The 11,802-nt window shown below is 45.5% G+C and overlaps 1 protein-coding gene across 1 annotated transcript; it reads left to right on the forward strand.

Annotated features, from left to right (window-relative positions):
* Positions 1–6,256: 6,256 nt before the first annotated feature.
* Positions 6,257–7,060, forward strand: LOC306918478 (phospholipid phosphatase 2-like; the record flags this gene model as incomplete). The annotated part of the gene is made up of 1 exon (XM_079531380.1): positions 6,257–7,060. One exon carries the CDS (start codon positions 6,257–6,259, stop codon positions 7,058–7,060), a length of 804 nt encoding a protein of 267 aa, XP_079387506.1.
* Between the last annotated feature and the right edge of the window lie 4,742 nt (positions 7,061–11,802).

Genomic DNA, 11,802 nt, shown 5'->3' on the forward strand with positions numbered 1-11,802 from the left:
CACTCACACATACTCCCCAAAACTCAATCAAAACAGAAATCTGCTCCGATTGTGGTTGTTGTTGTCAGTCCAGGATGTGGCTTTCAACCCTGAAGGCCCATAATTTATTCGGCATTTAAGCCACGGACCACCATTTGATGACATCTAGCCTCTCAGACCCAAAACTTTGACTTTGACAAAACTCCATGCTACAGTGATGTTGGCACCAAGGGAGAGATAACAGGCAAACTTGGATCAAAATTATTCTACATTCTCTAATTGTGTATAGACTTATGTATGTAACAACTTGGTTTGTTTTTGGATGTGTGTAATTTTGCGTGCGTGCGGGTGTGCGTGCGTGCGTGCGTACGTGTATGCGTGCGTGCGGGTGTGCGTGTGTGCGTGCGTGCGAGAGAGAGAGCCCCTACTGTGATCTGTTGCCATAGCGACAGAGTTAAACACGTGCTGTTTTTCTACCTGCAGCATTACATGTACTGTAGCACCAACCAATGTGTTGTTTTACACTTCTCGCGTTCCCTACATGTAACTAGTACATTTCTCTGTGTATGCTCGCGCTCGCGCAAGTGTGTGTGTGTGTGTGGCAGAGCTGTATCCCGAGAGAAGACAGACCCACTGCACACAAAATGAAGTGGAAACCGAGATACACTTCCTAACCATCTGTCCATTGTGTACCAAGACATCAGAGACACATATACTTCCCACAGATTACAACCACACACGGAGATTTTGAAAACATGACTAATGACAAAAAAAACTTGGCGAAGTACAACAATGTGCAAACACAGCAGCAAGATTCGTGAGTTGCTGTGAGAGGAGAAGGATATCAAACGGAACACAACCACCCTAAAGACTATAATCATTGTGTATATTCCTGCACTATACCTGCATCGAGTGATCTTGGTACATAGAAATTGATCTATTGAAGATTCTGACTCTCAAATGTACACAATTTTTGTTTTGATTGTATTGTTGTATTGTGCTTTCTGCTTTGGCAATGTAAACGTATGTTTTCTCATGCCAATAAAGCCCTTTGAATTGAATTGAAGTGCGTGCGTGCGTGCGTGCGTGCATGCGTGCGTGTGTGCGTGCGTGCGTGCATGCATGCGTGCGTGTGTGCGTGCGTGCGTGCGACAGAGAGGGTCAGAGAGAAAGAAAGTATACGTGAATATGAAAGATAGTTGCTCTATTCTCCTCCTGAGGACCCAAGTATCGTACCTGAGGCCACAGAGCTGTTGCTTCTCCTGCCCTAAACCCTGTGAAATGCACTCCCCAATCAATACTCTCTGAGATGCCCAACGAACCTCCAAAGTTTCAAAACTGCTTTCAAAAGCCACTTCTTCAATATGTCTGCTTTTATTTACAGGGCGGCTGTGGCTCAGGAGGTAGAGCAGGTCGTCCAATGATCCTTGGGTCGGCGGTTCGAATCCCGGCTCCTCCTCCTGTCCACATGTCGAAGTGTCATTCGGGCAAGACACTGAACCCTACATTGTCTCCAATGAGTCGGTCGGTGTGAGCTCGCCACCATTGGTGTGTGAATGTGGGAACTGAGGACGCTGGCGTCGACTGTTCACCGCTTCACCTCCCAATGTGTGAATGAATGAACCATTGTAAAACGCTTTGAGCACTTGGAGAAGCACTCCCATAGCACTTGGAGATGTCTATCTGCCATTGGGGTGAACCTATGGAATAATCTGGACACTGAATTAAAATTAAGCAATTCAATCATAACATTCAAGAGAACATATAAAACAAGGGTAATTGAGGGCTATATGGAATCACTCTAAGTGTTAATTATATATTAATAGTAATTATACAGTATATATGTGTATCCCTGTACATATACATGCGTGGGCATATGGGTAGTTATCTGTAGACTATGCATAAATGAGTGTGTGTGTGTGTGTGTGTGTGTGTGTGTGTGTGTGTGTGTGTGTGTGTGTGTGTGTGTGTGTGTGTGTGTGTGTGTGTGTGTGTGTGTGTGTGTGTGTGTGTGTGTGTGTGTGTGTGTGTGTGTGTGTGTGTGTGTGTGTGTGAGGATATACACATCTCAAAAGCAAACTCAAACAGTATTCATGTATATGAGGCAACCACTTCATATACATGTAAACGCATAATGTATGTATGAACATATGTAAATGTGTGTTTGTATTATGGGCATATGTATGTATGTATGTATGTATGTATGTATGTATGTATGTATGTATGTATGTATGTATGTATGTATGTATGTATGTAAATAGGTGCCATTTGATGGCAAACAGTAATTTCAGTAGGAGAGAGAAGAGAAGAAGAGAAGAGAAGGAGAGAAGAGAAGGAGAGAAGAGAAGAGAAGAAGAGAAGAGAAGAGAAGGAGAGAAGAGAAGAGAAGAGAAGAGAAGAGAAGAGAAGAGAAGAGAAGAGAAGAGAAGAGAAGAGAAGAGAAGAGAAGAGAAGAGAAGAGAAGAGAAGAGAAGAGAAGAGAAGAGAATCATGAACACGCCCAGCATAGATCTGCGGGCTACAATAATGGCTAATTTATGCTCTGTCATGCTTGGCATCGCGTGACGACATTGTGAGCTTGTAGATCTGCCATCGAAGGCGCACAATAACACTGTAGCTATACTGGCGTATATAGTATAGTGTGTGAATGGGATTTTACAAACAGCCTTCTATTCCAATGGTAATATCTCTTCCTCCTGGAAGGCCTCTGTGAGGAATGGGTTTACTGCCATCTTCTGGTGGTTGGAAAATGACAAGTCATTTAGCATTTCCTTCAAGTATAATCAAATACAAATGGGGCACAAACAGATCCCATACTCTGAAAGGCATGGACACATAGAGGCAGGGCACACAGATGGGGGAAGCACAAACACATCCACACGCATGCACACACATACACACACACTCTCTCTCACGCACGCGCATGCATACACCCAGTCACACAGGCACTATAGGCTGCAGATGAATGATTGGTAAATCAATTTGGACTGACTGAGTCACATCACTGTGCAGAGAAGAGAATGGCTACTATCATAAATAACCTACCACAGGCAACTGCTGTGCGCGTGTTTGTGCGTGTTTGTGTGTGTGTGTGCGTGTGTGTGTGCGTGTGTGTGTGTGCGTGTGTGCGTGTGTGCGTGCGTGCATCTGCGTGCGTGCGTGTGCATATGAGTGCGTGCGTGTGCATATGAGTGCATCCGTGCGCGCGTGCGTGCGCATATGAGTGTGTGCGTGCGTGTCTGCGTGCGTGCGTCTCTGTGATCCCAGGTGTATGCTCATGCCAAGTGTCCCATAGTTCCTAATGACCTTCTCCAACAGGGCTGTCATTGAAACTGCCATTTTTCCATTGATTATGAATCCAATATTACAAATTGCCTCCACATTAAATCTTCTTAATGCATGCCTAGTGCAATATCAATATCTTAACTAGCTTAGGTGAGCCTCACACGTATAGTGTTCTTTATGCTGGAGAGAGATTTATGTAGAGAACGTACTCTCCTCCTCTCTTTGTTGCTCTTATACAGTTAGTGCTTCATGCTGCCAATTTAAACACTTTTGACCTTATATTTTGGGCAGGTCATTGTAGGTGAAAAAGAGAATAAGAATAAGAAATACCGTAAAGATGGAGTGCCACAATTTCCAGTTTTTCATGTGTCTATGAGGTGACAGTACTTCATTAGTGGCAGCGGTGGCCGAACGGATTGCGGAGCGGTCTTGATACCGGAATGTCGCCAGTTCGAATCAGCGGTCCGACACGTTAAAATGACCACCGCTGAAGTGTCCTTGAACAAGGCATTGAACCACTACGATGAAATGTGTTCTATGAGCAGGGCCTGGCTGGAAACAAGTTCTTGAGCTTAACCCAGATACCCTGGGTAAATATAGTAATCATTTAATTTAATTTAATTTAATTTAATTTCATTTCACCCTGGAGTCGTTTTTATGTGCAATGATGTATTAACTTTGTATTTAGGGTTTCTTCCTGGAGGCTGAACCCTTGACAGTCAAAAGTGCCAATGAAAAAAACAGTAATATAATATAGTGACGTCACATTATCAGCCCCTCCCCTAACCCCTCCCCCTTTATCATACAACTACAGCTGTGGGTGCGGCTTTAAGTTCAGGTGGATCACCATGCACCCACCAGGCAAACCAGGCATACTTAATGAACTGGTGGAGGTGCCCACATAAAAAACGACCTTTTAACAAATACTGTACACTTTTTGGAAAAAAATCTTCCTCATATAACAATAAGGCCTGATGATCATATTTTAGGGTGGAAAGAAATCATGGCACTCCATTAGCATTAGCCCAAAATGGGATGTAAGTACCATTTACGACTTGATCGATCATAAGCACTATACAAGACCAATCGCCGTACGTCTTACGGCGATTGCTGGGAGCGTTATACTATAATTAATAATTGCCGTAGATGTACGGCAATGGCGCTAAATGTGTTAAGATTAAAAGCCAGTTAGAGCTATATAGCCCACTAATGATGCATGGTCTGCATTCTTTAAGCGGTTAGTATTTGTCCTCTGGTAGACTGACGTCTCCACACACACACACACACACACACACACACACACACACACACACACACACACACACACACACACACACAAACGCAGTAATATTGCATGCTGTCAGCATGTAAACAAAAATCAATTTTTAATTTTGTTTGGGAAAAATGACTCAAGGCTGCTTCCTAAAATGGCTGATGTGCAGTGCCTCTCTAAGCATGTACAGAGACACACACTCGCGTGCATGCACCGTGCGCACGCACGCACGCACGCACGCACGCACACACACACACACACACACACACACACACACACACACACACACACACACACACACACATACAGACACACACACGTTTTCTGTGTAACAAATACAAGGCTGTTCATCCATTGATCCTCTCTTATTTGGTATTCATTATTGGCATCCTCTACTGACCCGGCCACCCCACACTCAGTCCATTGGCCATTTCAACCCTGTTCTGGGGCCATTATTTCCTCCCCAGCCGACTATGGGCCAGAAATGCTCTTCATTATGGTCAGGATGCTATTAGACTTGCAAATCTCCTGCCCTCCATCCCTCCCTCTCTCTCTCTCTCTCTCTCTCTCTCTCTCAGCCCTAATAGTGTGGTCATTAAGCCATTTTGGGCGTGAACCCCTTTTGGTGTTTTAAGCATTATGTTACTTTAGCTATTGAAAAATAGCAGATCTACAAGCTCATAGTGGCGCGCTATGAACTTGTAGGTCTGCTATTTTTGAAAACTTTTAACTCAAAACTTTGCTTCTCTTCTGGGGAGGTCCCTGGAACAACATATTTTCAGATGGGGGTCCTTGACATGAAATATTGAGCACCACTGATACAGAAACATAAGGTTTTTCAGAAAACTGTCGGGATTTAGAAGACATTTTTTTAATTTCGACGTCAGGTCTAAATGGGTTAATAGAGCCTTGCTTAGCCTCGCAATTTGCATTCTTGACTTTCTGACAATAGGCCACACTTTGCAAACACATACTGTACCTTTTTTTCTTCGGTTTGCAACCCGTTTTTTCCACCCAGTGTCAATTTTCCAACGGCTGGCCATGGGTATGACACAAACACATACCTGAACACAAACCACACACACACACACAAACCACACGCACGCACGCACGCACGCACGCACGCACACGCACAAAGACAGAATAGATTCCCCAAATATTATTTTCCTGGTACAGACTACAGAAGGCATGGCGACAGCTATTTTCAACTTTTTTCAAGTGTAAAATGACTTGTCTGACTGTCTTTTTCTTATACTGGATCTCTTGTCCACTAGTACCCTCCTAACATTTTAGTCTAGTTTTTATTTGTTGATAAAATTGTCAATATATTTAGTCATCATAGCTTAGTTTTCATTTAGCTTCCATTTAGTTTTCATCAGTGAAAAAAGAAATTAGACAAAGTATTATTAGTCGACGCAATCAACATCGTCCGGCACTCCATATTTGGACGTGGTGACCTCATCACCACGACAGGGGCAACTCAACTGGACAGTATAAACGGCGAGCACGGTCACGCTCTCTCTCATTGACATTATTTGAGTTTTTGAGTATTGAGACTTTTCAACACTTCACACTAAACTATATCTCGAGCCACTGCTATAGTTCCTGAAGTCATCTCTGAATCTCGCAGGCTAAGACTAATCTCTGGTTAAATTATGGTCGAACACCTCTAGTCCTAATCGAACGCCCCCTCCTCCATCAAGCCTTGGCCCGGCAACCATGGCAGCGTTAGACTTTCTAAAGTCGATCGTGTGGTTCGTGCTGGACGCTCTTTGCATCTTCGTCGGGTTCCTGCCGTCGATCGTCCTCAACGCCAATCCCAAGCCTTACCTGCAGCACGGCATCGACTGCCTCGACCGGACCTACAAGTTCCCGTACAAGGACGGCACCCTCAACACGTCCGTCTGGGTGGCCATCAACGTCCTCCCCGCCGTGCTGTTCGGACTGGGCGAGATCACCACCAACTGGTCCCACTTCAACAAGTCCTTCTACAAGATCGCCACCGCCTTCCTGTTCGGAAGCCTGTGCAACAACTCGCTGGCCTACATGGCCAAGTACTACGTGGGCGAGCCCCGCCCGGACTTCATCTCCGTGTGCACCCTGGAGTGCAAGATGCGCGCCAGCTGGATCGCGGACCCCGTGTGCAACGCCATGGCGGAGGCGGACAACGACGCCGCGCGGCTGTCCTTCTACTCCTACCACGCCTCGCACGGCATGTACTACATGGTGTTCACGGCGTTCTACGTGCAGGCGCGCATGGCGGGCGGCGCCGCCTGGACGCGCATGGTGCGGCCCACCGTCCAGCTCAACCTGGTGCTGGTCGCCCTGTGGGTCGGCTACACGCGCGTCTACGACCACAAGAACCACCTGAACGACGTGCTGATCGGCATGGCGCAGGGCGCCCTCCTCGCCTTCCTCACGGTGCGTCACGTCTTCCCCGACGTCTTCAAGCTGCCGGACGAGGCCACGGAGTCGGAGGGCGACGACGAGAAACAACCACTGCTCGACCTCGCCGGTCCCTGATTGGATACCACTTTTTTGCAATTTCATCCATCTTCAACCGCGTATCCGTAGTCGGGTCGCGGGGGCTCCACCAGAGAGCTCCAGACTTCCCTCTCCAGAGCTACATTTAGTGACTTCCTCCTGGGGGGATCCCGAGACGTTCCAAGGCCAGTGAGTCGATGTAATCCCTCCATCTGCGCCTTGGTCTGCTTGGTCTCCTTGGTCTCTTCATGAACATACAAAATGTATTTTTGTTTGTTTGTTTGTTTTGTTATTGATTTGTATTCACATTATAGCACAGTGGTTTTCAACCAGTGGTTCCGGGGACCACCAGTGGTCCTTGAGGGGAGGGTTCCAGGTGGTCCCCATGCACCGAAGTGATGGAGAGGTTCATAACCAAATGGACCCTTATAGATCTTTAAACTCTTTGAGAGTGTAAAGTGAGACCAAATGGACCTTGTACCGGTCCATTGGGTTGGTTTCATTTTACGCTCTCGGGAGTTACATTATTGTTAAACATATACATTAAGGAGAATGTATACTAATTGATAATAAACGCCTGTTATCTCTCCTAACTATACCAACATCAATACAACATGGAATTGTGGACGCAATCTTATCCAACGACAACACAATATTCAAAGTTTTGGGTCTGAGAGGCTAAATGTCATGGTGAGAGTCGTCTAATGGTGGTCCAATGGCTCAAATGCAGAATAAGTAATGGGCCTTGATATGAAAAGGGTTGAAAACCTGCACTGATATATCACATTTCTTAGCTTGGTTGCCCAAATTGTGGACAACTCTTAACGCAATTGGTATTATTTGTATAATCCAAGATGGGCCACTGTGATGCCATGGTGGAAATGCCCTTAGTAGGATGTGTAATACCTCTTTTGTTCATAGGGTTTTCAATTCATGTACAATCCATTTCGGATGTTATCTATTCCAGGGGTTCTCAACCCGTGGGTCGCGACCCCTCGGGGGGTCGCCAAATTATTTTAGGGGGTCCCCAAATTATTTTCAAAAAATAAATTTTATTTTCACGATTTTTCAAAAATAGCAGACCTACAAGTTCATAGCGCGCCACTCGGTGGCGCGCTATGAGCTTGTAGATCTGCTATTTTTCAATAGCTAAATTATAACAATACTTAAAACATCAAAAGGGGTTCCCGCCCAAAATGGTTTAAGGTTATTGTAGCAGTCAATTTATATTGGGGGTCGGGAGGGGGCGGGGCGGGGGTCCCGAGACATTGCCAAAGCTTTTCCGGGGTCCCCGGCCAAAAACGTTGAGAACCCCTGATCTATTCCATGGTTGTAGGTTGATCTTATCAGAGCCATAGAGTAAGACCGAGTTACGCAAACTGCGTTCACTTCATGGGGCTTCAGTCCAATGGCGGCTCTCCTACATAGACTTCTATTGGTCACTTCATGGGGCTTCAGTCCAATGGTGGCTCTCCTACATAGACTTCTATTGGTCACTTCATGGGGCTTCAGTCCAATCAATGGTGGCTCTCCTACATAGACTTCTATTGGTCACTTCATGGGGCTTCAGTCCAATGGCGGCTCTCCTACATAGACTTCTATTGGTCACTTCATGGGGCTTCAGTCCAATGGTGGCTCTCCTACATAGACTTCTATTGGTCACTTCATGGGGCTTCAGTCCAATCAATGGTGGCTCTCCTACATAGACTTCTATTGGTCACTTCATGGGGCTTCAGTCCAATGGCGGCTCTCCTACATAGACTTCTATTTGTCACTTCATGGGGCTTCAGTCCAATGGCGGCTCTCCTACATAGACTTCTATTAGTCACTTCATGGGGCTTCAGTCCAATGGCGGCTCTCCTACATAGACTTCTATTGGTCACTTCATGGGGCTTCAGTCCAATGGAGGCTCTCCTACATAGACTTCTATTGGTCACTTCATGGGGCTTCAGTCCAATGGTGGCTCTCCTACATAGACTTCTATTGGTCACTTCATGGGGCTTCAGTCCAATGGCGGCTCTCCTACATAGACTTCTATTGGTCACTTCATGGGGCTTCAGTCCAATGGCGGCTCTCCTACATAGACTTCTATTGGTCACTTCATGGGGCTTCAGTCCAATGGTGGCTCTCCTACATAGACTTCTATTGGTCACTTCATGGGGCTTCAGTCCAATGGCGGCTCTCCTACATAGACTTCTATTGGTCACTTCATGGGGCTTCAGTCCAATGGAGGCTCTCCTACATAGACTTCTATTGGTCACTTCATGGGGCTTCAGTCCAATGGTGGCTCTCCTACATAGACTTCTATTGGTCACTTCATGGGGCTTCAGTCCAATGGTGGCTCTCCTATATAGACTTCTATTGGTCACTTCATGGGGCTTCAGTCCAATGGAGGCTCTCCTACATAGACTTCTATTGGTCACTTCATGGGGCTTCAGTCCAATGGAGGCTCTCCTACATAGACTTCTATTGGTCACTTCATGGGGCTTCAGTCCAATGACGGCTCTCCTACATAGACTTCTATTGGTCACTTCATGGGGCTTCAGTCCAATGGTGGCTCTCCTACATAGACTTCTATTGGTCACTTCATGGGGCTTCAGTTCAGTCCAATGGAGGCTCTCCTACATAGACTTCTATTGGTCACTTCATGGGGCTTCAGTCCAATGGCGGCATTATAGTTCCACAATGTACATAATCATGCATTCCGGTGGGATGTGTGACGGGCCTCTGTATCTGTCTCTGTCTCCCATCCTTCACACTGATGTTCTGTATTGGGTGATTGTCTAATTATTGCTAAGGCCTCATTCACACATAAAGAACATATGTTCGGTGCTCTGCCTGTGTTTGATGGCCGACCTCAATGCTTTTCCAATGGGAGTCACATGTTTTGACCAAACATTTGTGTTTGATGGCTGTCTTCTGTCCCCCTCCCCTCCATCAAACACAAATGTTTGGTCAAACCATGTGACTCCCATTGGAAAAGCATTGAGGCAGCCATGAAACACAGGCAGAGCACATAATATATGTTCTTTGTGTGAATGAGACCTTAATGCCTGTTTGTTTCCCAGCAGTCTTCATTTTGGGGCCCCGTCGGTGTAATGGTGGTGGGACGGCCATCGGAGAAGGGACCGGCTTTCTGGCCTTCTCCTCTATTTAAGGCAGTGGTTCCCAAACATTTTCATGTCAAGGACCCCCAAATTGACACTAATTAGCCTTGCGTACCCCCATTTGAAAAGATATGCCAGGGACCCCCCCATAGAAGAGAAGATTTTTTACATATCTAGCAGTGACTCTCAACCAGTTTAATTTCAAGGACCCCATAGACTGACAAGCATTAGGCTATGGACCCCCATCGAATGGCATTTCTATCTCTGAAACCCCAATTTATATTGTAAATTCAATGTTAATTTATCTCTGAGAGTGTACAATTTGGGGTCCATTTGGTTCCATTTGTACACTCTCAGAGTTACAGACCCATAAGTGTCCATTTGGTTCCCTCAAGGACCCCTGGGGGTCTCCAAGTTTGGGAACGGTGGATGTAAGGGGTAGTGAGGAAAAGGCTAGACATTTTGAATTGAGAAGCTAAAGGTGGAGTGTTACAAATTGGATTTTGATGAAGGGGGGTAAGTTACAGATTGAGTCAGCGACAGTGACTCGAGAGTAAAATCCGAGTGAGACCTGTTGACATTTCTGCTTGTCTGCGCTTGCTCCTCTTCCTAGAATCTCAGAAGTGGAGATGGATACATTTTCAAGGGGCGCTAGCCCCCCCCTCCTATGCCATGCAGCTTTGTGTGTTTGGGTGAATCATAGCGATGATTTGATTGGCTGAGCAATTTGCGTCTGGGCGGAATGAGCTGATGTGTGATGATAAGAGTGCCCCTTACTTCACACAAGTGTGATTATTATTAGTAGTACTTGTGCAAGCAGAGCGCACAAGTATTGTGGTCGTGCTGGTACGAATGCACGTGTATGCTTGGTAGGTATTGATGGTGACGTAACTAAGATATGTATCAATGCCGGGTTATAACTGGCCTTTGATGGTGACGTAATAAAGATAGGTTTCAGATTACATACATGTAGACATTACCTTTAATTCACCTGACACTGAAACATATGCTAATTACGTCACCATCGACAGCCTGTTATAACCTGACACTGAAACATATGCTAATTACGTCACCATCGACAGCCTGTTATAACCCGACATTGAAACATATCTTAATTACGTCACCATCAACAGTATAATATACCTACCTAGCATACGCATCAAAAAGCCAGCCGATCACAGTATAGTACTTTCAACTTACAACTTACATACGTTTCCTGTTACCCAACCAATATTGAAACATATCGTAATTACGTCACCATTGACAGCCAGTTATAACCCGACTTTAGCATTTAATTTTGATGTTTTACAGAGAGGCTGAGATTTGAAAGTTTGTGGCGGTCGACAGTACTTGCGCACTCTGCTTGCGCAAGTAGGCACTCGACAGAGTGCAGTTCTAGTTTGGACTTGTTTTTCAAGTGTAGTTGATTATTTGGGCTTGTTTTTAAAGTGTAGTTGATTATTTGGGGCTTGTTTTTAAAGTGTAGTTGATTATTTGGCCACTCGACAGAGTGCAGTTCTAGGTTTCTAAGCTTCTTTGCCTATATCTAGCCCTATATCTAGCCCTATATCTAGCCCTATATCTAGCCCTATATCTAGCCCCATAGTTTACCTTTTCTGTATTTGGGACGTCGGTAACGGGTGCATATGTGTTTGGTATGACATACTAACAGTC

The sequence above is a fragment of the Electrona antarctica genome, assembly GCF_951216825.1.
Source record: "Electrona antarctica genome assembly, contig: scaffold_1495, whole genome shotgun sequence".
Taxonomy (NCBI): Eukaryota; Metazoa; Chordata; class Actinopteri; order Myctophiformes; family Myctophidae; genus Electrona; species Electrona antarctica.